This window comes from Mollisia scopiformis, assembly GCF_001500285.1.
Source record: "Mollisia scopiformis unplaced genomic scaffold LY89scaffold_9, whole genome shotgun sequence".
In the NCBI taxonomy this organism is placed as follows: Eukaryota; Fungi; Ascomycota; class Leotiomycetes; order Helotiales; family Mollisiaceae; genus Mollisia; species Mollisia scopiformis.
Window position 1 is genome coordinate 1,131,748 of NW_017263589.1, and position 23,405 is coordinate 1,155,152.

The window sequence follows — 23,405 nt, forward strand, 5'->3', positions numbered from 1 at the left end:
CCACTTGCACACTAACGTAGCCTCTTAGCGCACAATGGTATAGGTGAACGAAATTTTTTTATACGTACCCTGATCCATCTTGAATAACATTCTCGAACAAGATCTATTTTCTACAAATCTCTGTCACCATGTCTCCAAAGGACGCCGCACGACTCTCTGGAGCATCGCAAAAGCATCTCAACTCGAATACCACGGCCTCTATGCCTATTGTTCGTAAGAGCTGGGCGCAAGTCGCTATACGCACACCCAGCGCCGCAGGTTCTCCTATCGTTGGTCCAGCTGCGCAAAAGGAGCATCGTGTCCCGATTCCCATCACCACTACGCCTGTCACCATGCCTGTCACCATGCCAATCGTTGGCAAGAGCTGGGCTCAAGTTGCCGCTGTATATTTCCCCCTGCTGCCAGAGACTTTAACCCTAGCCATAATTTCTTCAAGCAAATCATTGACGTTTTTGTAGATCAAAAAGCCATCCACCACCTCTTCGCCAACGGCCCTGCCAAAGACTCGAGTCATCACTACATCGCCCACTAAGTTAGTTAATTCCACGGTTTGTTTACCTTCGTCGTACGTACAACAATTATCTAATTGCTGAAAGAACGCAATGCTAATATTGATTTAGGGGTGGAACCGGTAGTGCCTCCACGAGGGCTAAAGAGCATATCAACTATCAGATATCTCTAATCACACATAACCCAAGTCTTGAGCCCTCTAAAGATCAACAGAAGGTAGAAGAGAAGACATCGAAGAAGGAAAAAGGAAAAGAGAAGTCCACAGTTCCGACCGAGCCTGAGTGAGCAAATCAACCTTTCCTAGTTTTAAAAGTCGTTGCTAATATTATCAGTAGCCTTGATCTCTCGACAACTTTCATACCATTCCCCAATCTACCTCTAGAACTGCGCCGTCAAGTGTGGCAATGGGCTGCGTTTGTCCCGAGATTCATCGAGATTGAAAGGATCACCGATGATCACAGTACCAGCTGTGTGTCCCCTCGATCTCGACTCCCTCCATCTATCCTGCACGTCAACCACGAATCAAGAGTCGAAGCCCGAAGAATTTACGAACTTCGCAAGCACCATAGTTCTGGCCGTGATTACATCTACTTCAACCCGCATGTGGATATTGTTCTATTCGGGGAGAGAACTTGCGTCAAGACTATGAGGAGGAACGTGGTTAATGGCCCAGCTCCTCGTGTAGCTTTCATGCTCAACTCGGACATCGAGGAATGCTGCAGATATCCAGAGCTGCTACCCCAACACGACGAATCATATATACGTCGTTCAGTGGATGAATCGCTCTTATACCTCCCCGGAGGGAAGCGAGGACAGGACGCTGCAAACTTTCGTTCAGAGGATTGTGCGTGCGTGTTGGGTGGGGGTTGAGGTGTGTCGGCGAGTGGTGGGGTGGGTGGGGTGAGGCGAGAAGAGGGAGGAAAGGAGAGGGCGAGAGGGGGTTTTGAGGTACGGATGGGAAAGGGGGGAAGGTGCGGTGAGAGGGTTGGTGGAGGTAAGGACGAGGGAGGGGAAGGAACGACGGCTACCGTGGAAGATGCTGTTGAGGATAGAATTTGGACACGAGAGACTCGCTGATTGCCAAATAAGCTGAGAGGAAGATTGCAGCTTTGTATTGTCCTCAATAATAAATACAGTACTCTTTTCAAAATAGACCTGCCAATTCCTGTTGGACAGCGTGCCCGCATCGAGGTCCTCTTCTCGATTCTTCACCGAAAGGGCAGGCGCGATCGCATAGTGCAAGACCAGATGCACTTGACAATGAATTCGGGAACATCCTATTTTCCCCACACATGACACAGGAACCTGTGACTTGACGTGAGCTTCAGCTTGAAGCATTTGTGATTGAGAATTGATCCAGACTTCGTATTCACATTCAAAGGAATGCATCGGGGTGGCTCATTCGTCAATATCCAACCTCATCACCAAGTCACAAAAAGAAGAAAGGAGAAGGAAGGTGGCTTCCGGTTCATATTTGAGCTTGACCTGCGGAAGGAGTTGGAAAGCAAGACTCAGCCTCAATTCAGCCTCCTATTAATATTACCGAACCAACAGTCAGCTGCAGCGAATTTTCTCGAACAAAGTCAATCTGACACACATCCATGGTCTGAAGCAACGTTAAACTGCGCTGCAGCCAGATATTTCAGGAGTTGCACTCGGCAATCTAAGTGATGTGTGGTTGGGATACTTAGTGGAACGTAACGTGAGGCTTTTTCATCTCAGCTTCTCAAACATGAGACCCTGGATCGGCACGACAATTTTCCGGACAGGTCAGATCAAACGAAATGAACGAATTGATGTGCATATTAATATCAATCTCCTTCAACGGCGATCGACAAAGCGCAATCAGAACATCGTACTCCCTATCGAATGGATAGCGATACAACCAATATCTGGATTAATCATGAAGCCTTACCGTACGTACCAGCCACAACGCAGCACCGCTTTGACTGAGTTCTTCAACGCTTCTTGAGCTTAAAATAAATCGAGTCTTAGGCTTAGCGTGTGTACGAGTACCAAGTACTTCGTAAATTCTCCCGGAAGCGCAGTTCTTACATTTACCCAATCATGTAGCTTGATGCTCCGCCCACCAAGCCGGATTGGGGTCTAGCATCGGCCCGCTGATTGGCTTCCGTACGAGCCACTGACTGGCGTCTGTAAAAGTGGGACCTGCACCAGCCATTCCCTCACTCCACTGCCCTACCCATCGCCGCCTATGGCCAAGCCAAGTTCTTCATGATCTGGATAGAGGCAAACGTCCCAAGTCTCTCGTCAGCTCTTCTTCTATCATCACATCAACAACATCTCATCTTTTCTCCCTCCTCTCCTCCCTTCTCTCCCATCTTACCCGCGTCACAGATTCGTCTCCATCGCCGATCATGCTGACGAGACATTGATACGCCCAATCGCCCTGCCACAATTGTAACCGAAATCCTGCCAAAACGTCAAGAGACAAGCGCGTCAGCACTCGGAACCCTCGCCCGCCGTCAGCCTGCCTGTTCAAAGGGCCACCAACTCGGCGCCGACATTAATTCACAAACGTATAATTCATCTCTTCATTGAGATCACACTCGTTTATTATCCATAATGCATCTTTGGAACGGTGTCGGATTGCAGGCTCGCCAGGTTGGGAGCGGGCCTGATTCGAGTCCGGGAGGTCCTCCTTCGAGCAGTGTATCTTTGAATATGACAAACACCCCGACTGCAACAGCCTCGCCCACAGCTTCTGCGACGAGTACAACATCTTCCAATGGAGGTGGGAGTTCTTCAGTGATCATTGTCTGTATCTCTCTCCTCGAGGCAAACCGGTTTGCTAACAGTTCACCCAGCCGATAATAGCAGCTGTCCTTGGAGTCCTTCTTGCACTAAGCGTTTATATCCTCCTCCGAAGAACCCGAATGCGACACAAGAACCCCAAATATGTCCCTACACCATTCTTGAAGAAGCTGTGGGAGAAATGGGAGCCTAATCCCATAAAATACCGTTTACCAGACACGAACGACTCTCTCGAACCTATATCCAATGGCCGGACGACTGGTCTTCGACCACCAGGAAGATCTACAGCTCCACCATCCTCCTTCGATACAGCAACTAGAGAAGCAGTGGCCGCGGCTGAGGCCAACACTGCAGCCGCTGGCGTAGACAGGAATACATCGGTGCGATCGGTCATGACGTTACCGGCGTATCACCAAAATGCAATGAATAATGAACAAGTACTAGGCAGAGAAGGAGACCGTGGTGGTATCGATGTGGTAATCGAGTTCCCGGAAACTGTCGACGAGGAAGAACTGCGCAGAGAAGAGGAAATGGAAGCTTTATATCAAGTCCGACTTGCCCGACGACGAGAAAACGAAGAACGAGAAGAGCGGAGAAGGTTACGGCGAGAAGCACGAGAGAGGGGCGATTACGTTGCATTACGGGAGATTGCAGCCCGGGCTCGAGCAGCAAGCAGTACAAGTGCTTCACAAACCGTTGAAGATTTAAGAGCCGAGCATGAGAGGATCAAGAAAGAACGACAAAGGGCAGTATCATCAGTCTCATACGCAGACCTAGGAGTGGCACGACACGATGGCACTAGGTTACGAGCCAACAGTCAAGACAGCGAGCGACAAGGTCTACTTGGAGACGCAGCCTCAATAGCAGCCTCTTCACATTACCACCGCCGCGACCGATCCGCCAGTTCCGTCCTCTCCCTCGACACAATGAACGATGACCTACCATCTCCTCGATTAACACGATCGAGAGCAAATTCAGGCGCAGCAAGCGTAGGTCGGTCGAGTCACCAGGCAGAACGACCAGGGACCGCAGGTACCAGAGCAGGAAGCAGCCCAGAAATGATCGAACACGACGACATCCCTCCCAACAGTCCTCCAGGATATGAAAATATCTCCCTCGATACACCACACGATGAGATCCCACGAAATCCTCTCGAACCACCTCCAGATTATTCCTCGCCTGTCCTCGCTCGCGGAGATCCTCACCCTACAATCGAATCCGAACTCCCCACCTCGGAATTCAACACACGACGCGATTCGAGACGCCAATCGACAGCGAGCAGCCGACGCGAATCGAGGAGGAGCTCAACACATATCGCACAATTAATCAGCGACAGTAGAACGAGCAGTAACGCGAGTTCAGGAAGCCACAGAAGCGGAGTAGGCGGTGTACCACAACTGCCAAGTCTGAGATTGGCGCAATTACCCAGCATACTGGTTGACCCTGGAAGCCCTCGAGTAGGCAGGGTACAAGAAGAGAATTTTGGAGATGAAGAGAGAGATTTAACGGATCAGAGGGAACACCACCAATGAGAGGGATAATACCGCGACGACATAGACGAATAATGATAGGATACAAACACGAAAACAATGATCTTACACTATACTATACCCTTTTCTACTTACAATCTTTTTGGACATTTAGCAGGCACAGCAAGGCGCCAGGGACATTTGGAGGGGAGATCTGATGTAATTTTTGGGAAAACTTTTAGTGTATATATATACCGGAGTTGAGGATGACTCTGCATCAGAATGCATGATTATTTCTGTGTTCAAGTTTTGGAGTGAATGATAGGCTGGAAATCAGTCAAATCAATTTTCGAGTGAAAGCCAATTTGACTGTTGGGAAAGAACCGTATCTTGCCTCGTTTTCCTACATCTTCATCTATAAAAGCATCAAGAAGTCAAAGTAGTAGAAATATTTGCACCAAACGTTCTAATCGACCTCTGCGCCACGTGGCCTGCCAACGGTAGGCCGGCAGCAGAGAAGTCTACTTATTTCTGTTCGCCATGACCAGAATCTGACTCCTCGTTTCCTATGTCTCAAGTTCAGCACACTATTGTCGACCTTTTTCTTGTTGTCAACTCGCAACTTCTATTCCCAACGCCCCAAACTTGAACGAACAGCTTCCTCTTGGAAAAGAGCCCTAAGCAAAGAATCCCAGACTGGAAGCTCCGGTGCCTGGTTGGCGTCGATCTGCGAGATTCTCTAGATCGGTACAACGTTATTCTGTGGAAGAGAAATCTCAATTGAGGATTGTAGATGTTTTTATACGTGAGGAGTAGGTGATGATGATTTTGAAAAAAAGGGTTTGCCCTTGTCCAAAGCGCCAGTATTCGCCTAAGGCGCCAATGTCATGATACGACTCTCCGGACTAACAAATTTTTTTTTAAAAACCCGATATATAGTGAATTTATTTAAAACTATTTGGACGGATTTTATTAGCGTGAAGACGGAGGGTATATAATCCGGCCTCCGTCCTCCGTCTTCCTTAGATAACTTTCAAAAGACTCCATGGAGTCACATTGGTGTGTTGGTGTGTGGAGTCAGGTGTGTGGAGCCAGGGACGTGGAGTAAAGTATAGAATTCTAAAGTGTATTAGATTGTGGTGTTAAAGTTGCTTAGATGTAATTACAAGTTGTTGATAGCAAAAGATTTAATAATAATAAAAAGTTTATCAATAATAAGATTATTTGCCCTTGTCTAAAGAGCTGAATCTTCGCCTAAGGCGCCAATGCCATAATACGACTTTCTAGAGTCAAATTGTTTGCCTTTGTCTAAAGCGTTGAATGTCCGCCTTAGGCGCCAAGGCGATGAGACGACTTTGATTTTGAAAGGAACAGTGAATTCGTAGTTACGTGCAGCTTTTGGGATTTGACTGTCATGAGATAGATACAGTGGGGAGAGGTGGCATTCACCTCATACCAAAGTTGCCCAGCGTTGGAAAATACTAACTATTTCTATTCACCATAAAGCCTGGCAGCCTTCTAGAAAAAGGAGGACGGGCAACCAACGATTTACAATTTCTTACAAATTAAAATCATCCCCATCCGAATCTACATCGACAAGGCGGAATTTGAGTACGCTGAACTTCGACCGCCATTAGAGCACAAGAACACCCAGAGTTGTCACAATGACTTCTTGCATAAGAAACCTTCTTGCTGTCAACCTCCTCTTTGTCGTCAACGTCCTTCTTGTCATCAACTCACAATTTCCACCCACCGAGCATTCCAGCAGCTGCCTACAACGCCACTCAGCTATCCCAAATGATTGTTCATTACGCAACGTTGACTAACACGACCAGCGGCCACCACCTCCGGGCTCTCCCCTGTCAATGCGTAAGCAAATCATTCTGGTGTGTAAGAAAGAGGTTTGGGTCGGGGGTCTGAGGGTTTTTATACTCTGTGGGCGCTTTACCTCATCAGGTGTGAATTGTTGCAGAAGCAAAAATTTTCAGTTGGCTGGGAGGTGTTGTATTCACTTCACAGCCTTGCTGGTAGGAGTGGTAGGAGAGTTAGGCGTGAATATGCGTGGAAAGAAAGGGAGAAGCTGCCGCTCGCGGATGTATATATACGCGCCTCTCCTCGATAGAACAAGATCAATTTTCATTTCTTCACAACGAACGCAACACGTTCGTTGCTCTCCTCAGGCCCGGATCACATTTTTTTGGGAAGCGTTAACTTGTACAAAGTATAACTACTGTTATACTTGGAGAACCTTGGGTATGAATTCCCGCTGTCGTCATATTGACCTTGCTGTTGCCAAGTTCTATGTTACTGCCAAGTCCATTGTTCACTATACTGTCATGGCCTCCAGTCTTTCCGCTCCGGCTGCAAGACCATGACCCGACGCTGAACAACGTTCTCAGTCCCGGTACCTTGTCATGGTCATCCCGGAGGGTACCAGCCCATTTGAAGTTCAACCGACTCTGTGGGGAAAAAAGGTTTGGGTCACGATAAGTGTGTGTATTTATACCTGAGACGTAAATAAGGAGTGATCGATCTTTTTCAAAAAAGAGATTCGTGTTGTAGCAGTGAATATAGTTTTGTGTGTGTGACTTTGTTATCTCGAGCTCACAGACAGAGTGAGTCACTGGTTTGAATCGCTACTCACTTCTTTGCTCCCAAATCAGGCAGCTACACGAGGCGTGCGGAAAATAGAAAGATTTTACCCTCCCACCCTGGTATATAAAGGCGGACAGAGCGGCCGATTTCACGCTTTCACACAATACATGCTTTGAAGGCGAGGAGATCACTATAGACTTCCTACGAAGGCCGACGCCAGCTTCTCTAGGAGGGTTTCGGATGTGAATTCATTGAGGCCGCGGGGTTAGTGGGATCTTACGTTGGGGGACTATGAACTAAATGAAAAGAGAAACGGCAGTGAGAGGATACATGGCGAAGCTGGTTAACGTTGACAACAGGAGAAAGTTTGACAAGAGAAATGGAATTCATTACAGTAAAGTTCAGAACGTTGAAAAAGAGAAGCGATCCCACATACCACCACAGTCTACAGACTTTCCTTTACCACAATCCAAAGCTCAACAACCAATAAGGAGGACGTGGTGGACCGGTACTCTGTTTGTCAAAAGAACGGAAAAGTGGTCGGCCCGTTGGGCCTTTTTATAGACTTTCTTTGACTCATTACAATATTCGAAAGTTCACCTGCTATACACTTCTTCGTTATGATACGACATTCACCTTCTCCGCTTTTCGACTAATGGTGCTTATCCTTTTGTCTTTGATATGATGTTGGGTTCCAGAACTTTTGCTGTCCTATTCACTCTGGACTTTCTCCGCAGCCACATTCACCCTTTCCCATAGTGCGTTCCCTCAGTCTCACCTCTAAACAACTCAGGAACCTTGTTCTCCAGAATAGTATACAAATCACCCTCCCACATTTGAAAATCTGGATCATCAAAACCAAAAGTCCTTTCCCACGAAACCCTCACATTGAATTCATGAATAATGATCCAGCCCTTTTACCCCACTAATAAGCTAACTGGTTCTTAACAACGGCAAACATACATAGCAACATGTAAAAGCTGCTCTACCGGAACAACATTCAACAACAACTCAATGTCTCACAAAGAGCGCTTCGCAAATCCAGTAAAAGTCAACATGCTCGAAAAACTAGCGATTGAAGGAGTCCGTGGATCTACGGAAGCAATTCGAAGTAGGAGAGGAGATGTATGTATGCCCAATTACAAATACTCTGCTCCACGTTTTACAAATTGACTGCCATCTCTCATATTTTCGAGCTTCATTCACTTTGTAGTAGCCACTCTATCCGTGTACTCATACTTGCAGTCTTTCGCACCCAGGTGGAGCTTAATCTTTATGCTTACTTCAATAGAGATGAAAATTTATGTCCACTGTCTTTATATGTTCTGAATTATAATTTTGTAAAACAATGTCTTAGATTTGACTTTTCATTCCTTAAAGTTAGATTTGATTGGATACCAGAGCTTGATAATATCTTTCAGATATATGACCTCGCTCACCCTTCTCAATATAATCACCCGACAACTGCTCTGGGTGCACCCGGATGTACCCGAAAACAAGTCGGGAAGAGCAGCAGCGAGCTGTCTCCAAAGTAGAAGAAGGAAACCTACCAATTCAGAGGTGTGTGCGTATTTATAGGTGAGCGGAGTATTGAAATTCCTGGGGAGCAGGCCTTGAAAAAGTGAATTTGATTGACTTCTCTTTTCTGTTGGGCAATTGGAACTTTAACCTTATTTCGTACCGGAATTGTGATTCATATTCCAAATACAAGAGGATGATATTTTATGGAAGTGCTGGCTTCACCTCATAGCTTCTTCCGGAGGTGTCAAATTTGTAACCTGGATTGGAGTGAATCTGCGGGGGAAAACTGGAGTGCGAGAGGCTTAGGTATATATATCTCCCTTTTCCACCTTCGACCTGCTTCTGTAGGTCTGTAACACTCTCATTGCTCATGTGGAGAACCATCATCCGTGAATCATAGGTTTGGGTAGAGATGTTTATCTTTCCCGTGTATTCAATTTTGCTAGCTTTGTGTACTACTGCTGAGTTGTTCCTGGAAGATTCTTTGGGAAGTTTGAGAGTGCATTTCCGTGTTACGAAGTATGTTTGTTGTCAAATAGCTAGTAGGGTTGCTTTGATAAATAGGAGGAAAAGCTTTAAACGGGATGAAACAAGTTTGTTTCTGTGACAGTGTGGGAAGGGAGCTTGGATATGCCTTATATGAGATTCAGAATTAATCTTTTGAACTGATAGATTCTATTTGGATATGTTTTGGTACTTATGCAGATATAGTAATTTAAGCCAAAAAGGAAAATTGGAATGTTCGTTTGTGATTGGATTTAGTTGAGCGATCACGTGGATTTCTGCAAACTCGAGTTGAACCTCTACCACCTGCAATATTGCGACCTTCACAAGACCGTCCGAGAACAGATGCAAACCGACTAGTCAGCCCTTATGCTTGAATCTTGATGCAGACGAGAAGGTGACCAGCTCTCGACAAGTTCACTCCTTCTGTAGCTCTCCCCTTTAAATCTCGGTTACGGCGCCCCACTTCTCGCCACGCCCTGCATATGTGATGAAGCATTCTCACAAGTACAGCGGATAAGCTTTACCATCATCACCCTGCACTCATTGAATATGTGAATATGGACGTCATGTGCATTTCTTCCTGTATGATCGCCTACTAAATATGCGGACTCTGATATCAGCACTAACCAAACTCTAGCTCAAACTAAATTCTCATCACGAACAGAAAATAGAGACAAACTTACAACGATTTCCTCCACTCCAATGATTGAGCAACCGTCCCAATGGCTTCATACCAATCTTCAAACCTCATCCCATGGACCCCAGAAACGCGAAGCGTCCCGGTAAAAATACTCATTGTCGGCCTCTGGCGCACAGGAACCAGCTCCCTCCTCCAAGCCCTCCAAACCCTCGGGTACCACAACACATACCCTCGCGACTCGCCCTCTCCCAACACCTGGAACAGCCTCTCCTACAACCAAGCGTGGAACCGAGTCATCGACTCCAAATTCCTGGACGGGAACGCCATCCCGCGCGAAACCTTTGACGAGCTAATGGGCGACTGTATGGTTATTTCTGGGGTACCGTGTCAGTTATTTCTGGATGATTTGTTGGCTGCATATCCAGATGCGAAGGTCATTCTTACGGCGAGGGATATGGAGAAGTGGTATCCTTCGATTATAAACTCTTTCGAGTATATTTCTACCAGGTCGATATTCCGCGTTGCGGCGCTGTTCAACACTTTTGTTAGAGAAAGGAGTGGGTATCTGGATCGAGTCAAGTATTGGGGATATTACGATAATTTACCGGTGTTTGCAAAACTAGTTCATAAGAATCACGTTGAGAAAGTGAGGTTGTTGGTCGAAGCGGGGAGGATTAGGAAAGAGGATTACTTGGAGCTGGAGGTTGGGCATGGATGGAGGCCGCTTTGTGACTTTTCGAGTGCGGAGATGCAGGAGGGAGAGTATCCGAGAGTCAATGACCTTAAGAGTGTGAGGAAGATGTTCTGGCAGACGCTGGTTCCGAGAGCTTGGTGGATTGCTGTGAGAGGTGTGGGCAGCTGGGTGGTTCCGTTTGTTGTTTTGGGGGCGGGGTGGTGGCTGAGGGGTGGGAGTGGTAGGTCGAAGTTTTCAGGGAGTTTACTGTAGAAATTGGAATACAAGATGATATTACTCCAGAGTTTGTGGGACAATGAGAGCGGATTAAGTCCCCAATGAGAACTAAATTTTGAGAGATGAAATGGTGTTGGAGCCAAAGAACGAGAATGCTCTTTTATCTTGAAAAATATCCTTTTTCTTATTATGTTATCCCCCAAGCTCTGGAACAATATTATCTCATGTGCTAAATTTTGCAGTATTTCTCTGGAAGGAGTAGGTATAAGTGTAATGGGACTATTTGTCAGGGAAGAGGGAAGGAAGAAATGGGGGAAAAGCATCACCTCATTCCATGCCTGTCACGGTAGAATTGAGTTGAGCATTGAGGCACAAATTACTAGTGCAATAAAACAGAACCAATGCTCCAAACCCTCCCTTTATGTCTTTAGAAAGCGAACCAGCGCTGTTGTGGCACCATAATTTCCCTCCCAGACTCGACGTGCGATTTGCTTATAGAGATTTCCGTAAGCCCATCAGCGCTTATGCCATTTACCTCCCAATACCGCCTGGAAATATTGCTGTCTCTAGGTTAATTATCTGCACACCTCCCAAGGACTTAGACTTACAGTGACTCCAGCCTTTGCCTCCTCAATAGCTGATCGAGATCCCAAGAACCCAACCTCTGTGACCGGAGAGCACCAACCTCTGAGGTCTTCAAGGACTTCGTTTCGGATGAGCTTGCAGCCAAACGTGCTTTCAAATTGGTCGTAGAACATCGAGATGTCAAGTTTGCCCGTACCGTAACCTAGATCGCGGGCAAGGCACATAGTATCTAACTCCTGGGTGGATTCAGTAGTAGTCAACTCTTGACTATAAGCAACGAGTGCTGTTGGGCTCGCGTTCTGGCTACCATTGTCTGCCTTCGTGTCACAGACTGGAGCATCAGAGACTGGCACATTTGGGTCGCGTACAACAGGAGAAGGGTTATTGACATTGGAGGGTAAGCTTTTCGCCTGCTTCAGAAGGAAGAGAATCCGGGAGACCTGAAGCAAAGTAGATAATCAGTGTACACCCTACAACAATCGAAGAAACAGCAACGCCTGATAGGACTGACTATTTGCTCGTTCTCACCACTGATAGGAAGCACCGGAGCGCTCGATTTCGGACCCGGGGCTTGTCTCAAGAGCTCGAGGATTCGCGCAACCTACAATCAGTTAATTGGAATGGGTTCAACTAAGATTGAAGAATTGATTGCGGTAGACCAAGACTCACGTGGCTGGCGCTCTCCTCATCGTTAGGAAGCATCGTGGTATTCGGATTCAGGTTATTAGTTGGTGGGACTGTGTTTTGAGCCGCGATACGCTGGGTGGCTTCAAGATCTAGATTGCCTGAAGAGCTAGAAACGGAAGATATGGCGACTGCAATGTCAACGAAGACGATTGAGGACAATGGCGCTGGCTGACCTTTTCTTCGGGTAAGTCCCCCGTACTACACCGTCGAAAATGAACCCCTTCACGTAGTCACCCCTTTCGACACCCTCGAACCTGAACTTTTTTGCGTATTTTTCTCTCTCGCTTCGCCGCCCCTTTCGTGACCGCTAGCGAGTGAATGAAGAGAACAGGCTATTATTGCTTTAACTACGGTTACGGCCCACAATTAGCACAAAAGGGTAGTTATGAGGATTGTCCGGCAGGTCATAGGAGACTGTGATTTGTCTGCCAATTCGAGAAAAGGAAGATTTGTCTGACAATAAGTTGTAACAGTTGTTTGTCTACTCCTTATGACTAACTCACCTTCCCAGCTATGTTATCTTAGCCCACTTATTGTCAGCTAACATAATGCTCACCTCTCTACAATTTGCTCACCCTAGTAGTGCTTTCCCCTTATTAGTGCTTGCTGCATTATTGAAGGGAGTGAATGAGTGAGGGGGAAAGAATCATTGAGACGGGGTAAGTGAAAGGAGGTATTTCAGCCTCATTTGAAATTTTAAGATAGTCCTATGGGCAGGTAGTACTATAAAAATCCTTCTTCTTCACGAAGTAGCAAACAAAATCATACTTCCTTACGAATCAAATCCTTATAAATAACCCTTTGTACTAAGGGTCAGCCGTATGATGTACTTTATACCTTTCACTACCATGTCTCTCACTGACCCAATTTTTCAAATAATCCTCCTTCACATTCAGATTTGCTACAATGCAATGACTCGAGCACTCCTGCCGATGTAGCAATCACTTTCAAATTTATTCATATTTGTGCTTACGAAGTTCAACAACTACTACTCAAACAAGTCATATTCGTAGCTTGAACTGTCTTTCAACGATTACGAATATTGCTCTAACTACAAAGTATATTTAATTTGTGATGCAAAGAGAACTTTGGTTGCTTTAAGAGACAAAGTTGCCGGAAGCAGAGCCTTTCTCGTCATAGCTTCTTTGCCAACTTTCCCCTTTGTCCGAGGCTGTGAGGTTAACTCATCATTTCACTCGCATTTTCTTTCTGTATTCTATCTCTTAAGTCATAATGTCACGCACCGTATTCTCTCGGTCGTCTTTGACAGAGACGCAAATCACCAAAGTCGAAAGAGCGCAATTTGCCCCCATTAGACCAAAACATCAATTATGGTACGATGGACAATAGCTGGTTATCACACGTCAATCCTAACGTTGAAAGAGTTTGTTTCGGTTTGGAAAGGTGAGCAAGGCTACTTTATCGGCATTACTAGGTAAGTATGGGTAAGTGGGGTAAAGCCGCAGGTGAGTACGGGTGAGTGCGGGTGAGCATAGGTGAGCATGGAGTGAACTCAAGCGAAAGAAAGCGGGGGCTTGTTTCGACTCCTCGGCTGCAGTTACTGCTATCCCAGCTAAAATTAAACGATAGTGCAAGGGTGCGAAGGAACCCAATTCGAACTTCGCTCCTATAGTTGCACGCGACCCGATTTTAGCTTCACAATTTACCGAACGCCAAAATTCAACGACATTCGTGCGAATAACCTCAAGAAAAAAAAGTTTTTATACAATAACAAAATACTACTAATACTCGGATTTATTATAGATTTGTGACAGCACGGTTGGACTCAAGTACGTAGACGAGGAATCGATTAGGCTATCTCTTAGGATCTAAAGGTAAAGAGGAAAGGAAGGAAAGAAGCGCCGGAAGGCAGAGCATATATACAGGTGAGCGGTCACGTGAGTACTTAGCGAGCACGTGACTCCAGAACCGTGACAAGATTTATTTTTCGCATTCTACGATTTAAATTAATTAAAAAACAATTATTCTAGTTGCAATTCGCATTAAGTAAAAATAATATAACTTTCAATAATTACACTTAGTAACACATTATACAAGATTACTAAATATTAGTTTAGCATATTACTATAACGGCACCAAATGTTACAGCGGATACGACGGCTAGCATGCTTAAGCTTTATAAAAGTCACGAAAATATGAAATTACATAGAAAACATAGTACATACTAAGGTCTCTTTCGAGACGCCGAGATTATCAAGACGAGACAAGGCAAATTTATCTCATAGATCGAAAATCGATGGCTGCTGACTTTTATATTATTTTTGCGGCGTCCAAGTTATAACGAGGAGATTATTGGAACATAGTTTAAGCTACCAATGAAAAATCAAGAGAATTATATAAACAAGCAAAGCAAGGTAGAATTGTATCCTCGCAAGCTACGCTAATATAAAAGTGTCACAGTGCTGGTTTCAGTCCTATCACGTGACAACTCACCGCCTGGCAGAATCCTGTATATAAGCACTCCTGAGAGCTGTCCTCAGCTCTTCACCTTAGTATTCTAAGAATGGATCACCTCTTGCATCTCAACCTGATCTGGTCTGTCACAAAAAGCATAGCTCTTAAGCACTGAGACATTCATGCAATGCGTAGTAGGGCAGAATCATGTTGATCGCACAAGAATAGCCACCGAACGATAAACGGTCTAATAATCTTTCCGAGGGCTTCGATATTCATGTAGTAATAAAGTTGCGTCAAGAAAGCATAGCAGGCTGTGCGTGTACACTCGTCATTAAGCAAACATATTCATGCAACGCGTGGCAGGGCAGAATCATGTTGGTTGCATATTTGCCACCGAAGACAGACGGTCTAATGCTCCTTCCGAAAACTTCGATATTCATGCGGTGACGAAGCTGCATCAACAGAGCATAGTAAACTGTGTGCGCCTACTCATTATTACGCAAAAAATTTTTATGCACTCGATTAACTCCTCCGAATATTCCATCCTATCAGTGTAAAGCATACTCGAGCCGGCACGAAGCCAACATTATTGTCACGACTCTCTCCTTACCCTATGGTCCACTAGTCCCGTGATCGTAACATATATATATATTAAAAAAAATATTATATAAAAAATTAAATTTTAATAAATTTAAAATTAAAAAACGTTATTATTTTTAATTTAATTTTTATTACGAATTGTCACAGATCTAGTTCTGCGACCATGCTGAAACCATCACGTGCAATGGCACGTGATCATACTCCTGTATATAAGCTCGGTTCAGAGCTCTCTCGAGCTCTTCACCTTAGTATTCTAAGAATGGATCACCTCTTACATCTCAACCTGATCTGGTCTGTCACAACCCCTCTCACTAGTAAATCACCTTCGCATCGTCGCCCTCACGCCTGATTTCCAAAGGGTCTCCTTTTATAGAGTAATAGACTTCCTCCACTACAGCTCCACCACCTAGCTCATACTATCCCTAATACTTGTAAAGCGGTCTTATTTAATCTCTTAAGGCCTCACCCCCATTCGGTAAATCGATATTAGCCTTGTGGCTGCTGTAGCACCTAGATTCATACATGATCGCCGCGCGGATCTGTACCTTGACAAAAGGTAACTAACCATATTTGGTCAGGGCTCCGCACGTACTGAGGCTTACGTTAACGTGTGGCGTTAATACTCACGATAACGTGTGGCGTTATTCTAGAAGTTTCCATAAGCACCACGTAGTATTTATGCCATACTTGATATTCCTAAGGACCTGACTCACCCGCTCCGCCTGCACCACCCTTCATTTCGCGACTTCCTCCTCAGCAAAGATCGATGTGGGAGTTTCTGAGTGGACGAGAAGAGGGCACATCAGGTATTAGCTTCTAGCTGCATACAGCTAATGTCCCAGACACTCAACAAGGACATTTGCAAAATAAATGCTCCTGGGCGTCAAGCCAGCCAAGTTGAGAGCAGCTGGGTTAAGAAATGCCTTCCGCCTGAAGTTAAATATGCATGCCTCTACTGGGTCCAGCATATAAAAAGAAGTGGTTCTCAGGCTAACGATAGCAAGGAAGCTCATTGGTTCTACAAGCTCATCTACTGCACTGGCTTGAGGCACTTGGGTGGATGGGCAAGACATCAGAGGGGATTCAAGCAATATTGTCCTTAGAGGCTTATGTCTCGGTAAGTTATCTATCTATCACTTCTATAAGTCTGACTAACTTGTCCTTAGGTTAATAAAAGCCCTAATTTGTATGCATTCATCCATGATGCTAAGCGATTTGCCTTATCTGCCCGCTCTCCCGAATCCAAGATGGCCACGTCCTCAAACGGGGCTCTACAACCTGCCAAAAGTATACTAACAGCTATTTCTCATACTTGAATCCGCTCCGGCCTCTCTAGCCACCCACTCGCTCATTATCGAGATCATTGTTCCAGAGACTTCCCTCCAGAAGATCCTCGAGGTCGCAGAGATGAATACCCTGAAACGAACTCCACCCAGACGGCATCGCGGACTGTACACCCAAAACTGGTCGTGGACCCGCAATGAAAGGACGTACCCGATCCATGGCAACCGTCACGCGATTGAAGTCGAACGGATTTTCCATCTTAATGTCTGATCCCGGTACTAGGTCTATTTGTTCGCCCTGTGGCATTCTCCCTGGCCACCAGCTATGAACCGAGAACGCTGGACTAAATTCGATCACATACTGGTCGCCTTGGACGTCAACGATTCGAGCAGGAAGGTAGAGTTGCGAATTGTCGGTAACATGGTAATGGAATCGGAAATCCGGGTACATGACCGGTGCCTCGGTAGTGTCGCCGATATGGAAGCAACGATAAGGTCGAACATCGTACCTGTTGGTGTTTCTCCGCCACGGTCTCCAGAGTCGCCGCGTGCCCTTCCCGAGTTGTATCAACTGCTCTTCTGGAAAGAACAAGTTGCCGTCCTCTTTCTCATCTGCTTCACCGAGGTGTCTAGCTTGTGTAATATTGGTTTCGCCTTTTTTCGGTAAATTTTCCCAATCGACAAACTCAATCTCGTCGCCATCCACTGCCGTGACTCTTGAATCGTACCAGAACCCGTCGTACTCGATCTAGCCATTTATAGAATGAGAATCGCACCTCAAAAGATGTCTGACGGAGTGTTCTAACGAGGTAGTACATACCTGAACTTTCTCACCAACTTTCGGCGGGTTGATGAATACCTTCGACGGCCCCAATAGCGTACAGTCAAACTCCGGTATGGTGAAACTTGCGGAGTTGTCGTTTCCGTATAACATAATGTCGGACGAAGCCTTGAGAGGCCTTGTGGAAAATTCGACAGAAGTTGAACCGTCACATGCTGTAATAATGTACTCTCCACCTTGAAATGCCTTAAACTCGGTGATGCGAAGATCGCAGCTCCAGGCATGTTCGCCTGAGTCCAGCTCATGGCGGATGGACAATGCAGCGCCAACAGAAATACCTCCTACCGGACGAACTTGCTTTGAGAGACTCTTGCGCTCGATTTGGCCAGTTTCGAGGTAACGAACGTAAACGTGAACGTCTCCGGCCGTTCCATTAAAGTGTGCAAAGATGGCATCGCTGCTTGATTCCGTGACCTCCTGTACGGTGACGATTCCAAGTTCATCAGGTGTCGGAACGGCCACAATTTGAGCAGATATCCACCCGATATGGCCAGAAGGAGACTCGATTGCTGCCGGTAAGGCAAGATCGCCGGACGCTCTTTCACATTCGACAAACGTACCATAGCCTGCGCTTTCGAGGACCAGCCTTCTAAGTGTGTCGGACAAGGAACAGTCGTGTATCAATTTGAAATAGTCGTCAGGTTTGACGTAGCCCTTGTGCAGCGGATCTAGAGCGGATCGAAGAGCCGGGAGCCAGAGAGGCCGGATGGTGGAAAGACGACGTGTGCCACTTTGATTGATGGAATAACGAGACCCTTGTAGGCGAACGCGGTCTAGGTTTTCGGATTCAAAAATCCCGGTCGGTATCATTTTGAGAACGAAGGACGTTTCTACCTCATGTACGAAGCGTGCCCAAGAAACATAAAATGTCTGTTGAGAAAGCGACATGTCAATATGATATGCGACATGGCGAATAGAAGGAAAGGGTGGGGGATGCTTTAAGTGTTATTACCTCATAGCGAAGAGCCGAGGCGTAAAGTTTGCCTTTCTGGAATCGATCCTTCCAAAACGATGCTCCTTCAGGGTTCTGCGCTTGATAAATCTGAACGGCCGACGTGTCGGGAAACAGAGTAGTCTCCTGGAGCTGGTGCTCAAGGTGTTTGCATTCGTTCATGAGGTTTTCCACCATCCGGTCGATGCTAGCGAATCCCGTGCTGAGGTCCAGGTTCAGCAAATTATCGTGCAAAGTAGTGTTTTTCGCGGTAGGGGAGTTAAGAGGTTCCTTCCGACTCGACTTTTTCTGATGCTTTCGGACGTCGGAGAGAAATGAAACAGACAGTATGCTAGATATCTTCTGAAGTTGTTCGGCCTTATACCGAATCTCGGCGAGAATGCTAGGAATCCGGGTAAAAATCACCACACGCTTGGCAAAACTCTTGCCATTTATCGCTGTCTTCTGAGTCGCGGTTGTCGTTCCAGCAGATTCGACGCCTAAGACCTTTGCACACTTGTTGTATGACTCTTGAATACTTTTCAAGATACCTAGCATTCTCATAAACTCCGACGAATAGGCCATGATAATGTCGTTCTCTGACCCCTTAAACACTTTCGATAGAACTTGAAGATGGACGGTGAGCAGCAGAAGGTCGTCGGCAGCTTGCTTGACAGAGTCAATTCGATTGTAGAGATCCGTCCCCACATTGATGAGGATAGTCACGACAGCAATGACATCACCAACTGACATGGTGATTGTTTGGCGAAAGTGGGCTTTTGGCAACCAGTGAACTGTCCCGTGACTACTGCTGGCGCAACACTTAATTATGGCTCCAATGCAGAATAGAAGTTTTGCTATGCAGTGGTAGGGAGCACTTTACCTCTAGACTGATTCGCGAAACCAAAGGATGCGAGAGTATCTATGAAATGGTCGGTGGGCAGAAGAAGGAAAGGGAACGTATTGCAGCACTCTGCTAGGACGGGACACCAGTAAGGAGAATTGTGCTGTAACTAAAAATTGTCGCGCTTGAGTGTGCGAATGATGATGCTATGATGGACTATGATGGACTATGATGTCAAGAAGCAGAGGTATCTCGTGTTCTCTTGTGCGCCGGAGGTCGCCCTGAGCCAGCTATGTATATGGCAAGATTAGTAGTGTAGATTGTTCCTCCACTTATGACAACTCTTTACGAGACGTTACTCCAAAGTCACAGTGCGTGCGGCAGTGACGGGCGCCTACGGCAGTGGCTGCGAAGTGCTGCCAGCGGCTGTGGCTTGGTGGCTTATGCAATGATTGGCTCTGGGGTAAACGTCCGAGCTGTAGGCGCCGGGGCCGTTCCTCCAGGGATATTTAACTATAAATAATGCCTTGGCGCAAGACAAATGACGATACAATCACGGTGGGGTTGTACTAGGCATGACGAAAGAATTAATACATAATTCACAGGCGAGTCGGATGTTTCTAATTTTAGGCACACTCCTGGCGGGTGGGAGTGTTAAGCGGCTCTTCAGAATCCATTGATGCTGAGATTGTTGTGGTGTGATAGGCTGCCAAGCTTTCGGGCGGCAAGAATTAGCCATGTATGCCTTAGGACATGAGAACGCAAGGTATTGCCTGAAAACATCTCGGAGACTCTCTACCACGTGATGCGTGAGGATCGACTTAAGATGTTGCAGCGGTTGATTCATTGGGTGCCTAAGGCGCAAGGATTACGTAAGAATGTCTTGAATTCCTTAGAGAACGACATTGGGCTCGAAATGCGCCTATTCTATATAGTGAATAATGAGAGATCCTGAGCCACGAGAATCAGAGCTATTAAAGGAGTGACAAGGCTTTCCTCAAGGCTTCTACGATGCTTTCCCCAAGGCTTTAACAGGCCCAGTATATAACATGGATAATATATATATCAGTAACGTGACCATAAAGGCCTGAGGCATAGAGCCGGGCAGCTCCGGCTTCAACATAAAATTTGCATCGCCCTCGCCTTTCACTTGCTTGTTAAAACCTCAGGCAGTTACTCCACATTGTGTACATATACGGAGCTCTGCTCCCACCACTGCTCAGTGATTAAGTTTTGCTCTACCTATATTTCAACATCACTGAGCAATCACTTGTTGCCAAACCCGCCACAAGACAGTAATTTCCTGGCCCACTCACACTCTCGTCCGATCCTATGGAAAGCTGGCTGAAACAGTATGGAGCGTCAGGCTTGGATGACTTGGAGCTTGCCGACTTCTCGAACACTGGGCGCGGTGTCAGGACGCTGCGGCGATTTGAGGAAGGAGGAAAGATTCTCACCATTCCACATGGCGTTCTCTGGACAGTGAAACACGCATATGCTGATCCCGTCCTTGGGCCAGCCCTTCTCTCGGCGCGGCCGCCCTTGTCTGTCGATGACACTTTGGCTACGTATATTCTCTTTGTCCGATCGCGCGGGTCGGGATATGATGGTCTGGGAAGCCATGTAGCAGCGCTGCCTGCGAGCTATACTTCGAGTATCTTCTTTGCGGAGGCCGAGTTGGAAATTTGCGAGGGAACTTCGCTCTACACTACCACGAAGCAGCTGGATCGACAGATCGAGGCCGATTATAAGGAATTGGTAGTACGACTATTTGGAAGACATCAAGAACTGTTCCCATGCGACAAGTTTACCATCGAAGATGTACGTATACAACACAGTGAAGATGCAGCGAATCGGCTACTGACACTTATTTCCAATTACTCAGTACAAGTGGGCACTCTGCACTGTGTGGAGTCGTGCGATGGATTTTAAGCTGGGCAATGGAGATTCGATTCGACTTTTGGCGCCCTTCGCAGACATGTTGAATCACTCGCCCAAGGTTGAGCAGTGTCATATCTACGATGTCTTGTCTGGAAACCTCTCTATTCTTGCCGGGAAAGACTACGAACCTGGAGATCAGGTACGTCCGTCTTCTTTTCTAACGCTGCTAATTAGGGCGCTTACCTAGAAGTGTTCTTCCAGGTTCTCATCAATTACGGTCCTGTTCCAAACAATCGCTTATTACGTCTCTATGGCTTTGTCGTGCCCAGTAATCCCAACGACAGCTATGATCTCGTTCTTGCGACACACCCCATGGCGCCTTTTTTTGAGCAAAAGCACAAACTCTGGGTATCCGCTGGACTCGATTCGACCTCTACTGTCTCTCTTACTCTCACCGATCCGCTACCAAGTAGCATCCTTCGATACCTCCGTATTCAACGGCTGAATGAATCCGATCTTGCTGGAATGGTATCTCATAAAAGCGATGCTGCATTTGAGAAAGTCAGCGATTCAAATGAAGTGGAAGTCCTGCGGTTTCTGGTAGAATCGATCTCTAGTCTTCTCGATGGTTTCAAAAATCAACTAGAAAAGTTAGAAGATCAACTCGCGGAAGGGTTCTATACTCCGGAAGGGAACGCATGGTCGGCGGCGCACGTCAGTCTGGGTGAACAGCGGGTGTTGAGATTGACGAGAAAGACAGCGGAGGATTTGTTGGCGGCGGTAGAGACCGGAAGTGGGAATAAGAGACGCCTATTGTCGACACCGGCCCAATGCGCGAAGTGCAAAAAGGTTTCTGTGCATTTGATGCGGTGCGGAAGGTGCAACGAGGTCATATACTGCGGGCGGGCTTGCCAGGTTGCCCATTTCAAAGAGCACAAGGCAATTTGTCGAGCTACAGCGGCTAAGAATGGTTCTAAAAAGGATTGACATCTACCGTTACGTCACCGGACAGGGGCGTGATCGGACAAGAATTTTATTATCCAACACAACATATTGCACAAGAAACTGATAGCATAGATAATGTTGGATTACAGTCATGCTAGTGTGAATGTTCAAACTCTATAACTAGCCGTCTAAGAGCTTGCTCGCTCGGCCAGCTAGCTCCAAGACACCATTCTTGTCCAATTAATCCAATATGGTGCTCTAGAAAGACGAAGATGTCATGGTCCACAATGGCCGTTTCCATGTCGTGAAGGATGAAGGCATGGTGCTCAGCATCTGATATCTTGCAGAACCCGGTTCGGATTGGAACCTCTGATCTGCTTGTGATCAGCACCCGCAGCCGGATCTTTAGTGATCGAGCTTGAGCTAGTAGTTGTAGAATGATTCGCATGTCGTTTATATCGTCACATTCGTCCAAGGCATCTATGATCATGACATATGATGGATATGTGTCATTCCCTCCCAGCTTCAAAAGCGGCCTAAGCACGAGCTGGCGCCACTGATCTGCGAGAGACTGGCTCGCGATTATGCTATCAGCTGTGATAGCGTCCCAAATGTGCTGCTTGACCGGGGGAATGTGTACCGCGAGTTGTATAGCAATAGTCGTGACAAACTTGCTGATATTGCCGGCATCACCGCTGCCTCGCGAGAAGAAGAAGCTGGCTGCAAGCCGGCCCTGCTCGAATTAGTTCCGTGCGACCGTGTGTGCAATCGTCGACTTTCCCGTGCCAGCCATACCGTTCAACCAGAAGATACACCGTTCATCTTGTCCATCGGCCCAGTCGTATATATCCTGTAGAAGGCCGACTCGGGTATAAGGGAGGCAGGTGGGTTCGTCTTGGCGGGCGTACGAATTGAATGGTGCACTCGCTGCAAACGGGAGGAGGTTGAGCAAGTTTTACTACTTACATCGTTTAGCTCTCGAAGAACAACAGAGCGGCAATGAGTATACTACTTCTCTAGGACATCTTTCGATAAAGCTTATCTGCACCATTGTTGACCGTTATATTCCCATAATCAACGCCAGTCTGAGGGCCGCTGTTACCATTCCCACGATAGTCCACAGTATTATGTGTAGTCATGATGTCAGAGCATACTTTAGATGAATCGACTTAGCCAGTCTTAACAAGCCGATGCGCCCACTGGATTGATTTGCTCCGCATATTGGTAGATACGTACAAGTATCGAGCTTAGCCTCACAAGGTTAGAGTTTCACTACCCAACCTTGATTTCTAATATATGAGGCTTCCAGAAGAACACTATGCTGCGCCACACCCTCACGTGATACTGATAAATTTGTAATACGAGTGTGGCTGTGAAATAAAATATTAGGTTAGGCGATAAAATCCTTTCTCGCTTATTAAGATGCTTGGCATTTTGTGTACTTCCCACCCTTTGACCGGATA

The 23,405-nt window shown here is 46.4% G+C and overlaps 6 protein-coding genes across 6 annotated transcripts; 3 read left to right on the forward strand and 3 right to left on the reverse strand.

Annotated features, from left to right (window-relative positions):
• Positions 1–3,096: 3,096 nt before the first annotated feature.
• LY89DRAFT_732423 (uncharacterized protein) lies at positions 3,097–4,817 on the forward strand (the record flags this gene model as incomplete). The annotated part of the gene is made up of 2 exons (XM_018219680.1): positions 3,097–3,288; positions 3,339–4,817. The coding sequence occupies 2 exons, from the start codon at positions 3,097–3,099 to the stop codon at positions 4,815–4,817; spliced, it is 1,671 nt and encodes a 556-aa protein (XP_018073237.1).
• A 5,342-nt stretch (positions 4,818–10,159) lies between these two features.
• On the forward strand, positions 10,160–10,798 carry LY89DRAFT_554216 (uncharacterized protein; the record flags this gene model as incomplete). The annotated part of the gene is made up of 1 exon (XM_018208344.1): positions 10,160–10,798. A coding segment is annotated over one exon (639 nt), but the record flags the coding sequence as incomplete, so codon positions are not given.
• Positions 10,799–11,442: 644 nt separating this feature from the next.
• Positions 11,443–13,049, reverse strand: LY89DRAFT_667935 (uncharacterized protein; the record flags this gene model as incomplete). Its single annotated transcript, XM_018213005.1, has 7 exons — positions 11,443–11,493; positions 11,536–11,952; positions 12,024–12,113; positions 12,182–12,305; positions 12,373–12,506; positions 12,703–12,710; positions 13,037–13,049. The coding sequence occupies 7 exons, from the start codon at positions 13,047–13,049 to the stop codon at positions 11,443–11,445; spliced, it is 837 nt and encodes a 278-aa protein (XP_018073239.1).
• A 3,500-nt stretch (positions 13,050–16,549) lies between these two features.
• LY89DRAFT_643409 (uncharacterized protein) lies at positions 16,550–19,482 on the reverse strand (the record flags this gene model as incomplete). Its single annotated transcript, XM_018211795.1, has 5 exons — positions 19,156–19,482; positions 18,294–19,077; positions 17,511–18,211; positions 17,321–17,459; positions 16,550–17,248 (listed from the first exon to the last, which is right to left on the reverse strand). Exons 2-5 carry the CDS (start codon positions 19,023–19,025, stop codon positions 16,550–16,552), a joined length of 2,271 nt encoding a protein of 756 aa, XP_018073240.1. The 5' UTR covers positions 19,026–19,077; positions 19,156–19,482.
• A 966-nt stretch (positions 19,483–20,448) lies between these two features.
• On the forward strand, positions 20,449–21,984 carry LY89DRAFT_696305 (SET domain-containing protein; the record flags this gene model as incomplete). The annotated part of the gene is made up of 3 exons (XM_018216822.1): positions 20,449–20,937; positions 21,002–21,196; positions 21,259–21,984. 3 exons carry the CDS (start codon positions 20,449–20,451, stop codon positions 21,982–21,984), a joined length of 1,410 nt encoding a protein of 469 aa, XP_018073241.1.
• A 112-nt stretch (positions 21,985–22,096) lies between these two features.
• LY89DRAFT_582416 (uncharacterized protein) lies at positions 22,097–22,510 on the reverse strand (the record flags this gene model as incomplete). The annotated part of the gene is made up of 1 exon (XM_018209167.1): positions 22,097–22,510. A coding segment is annotated over one exon (414 nt), but the record flags the coding sequence as incomplete, so codon positions are not given.
• Between the last annotated feature and the right edge of the window lie 895 nt (positions 22,511–23,405).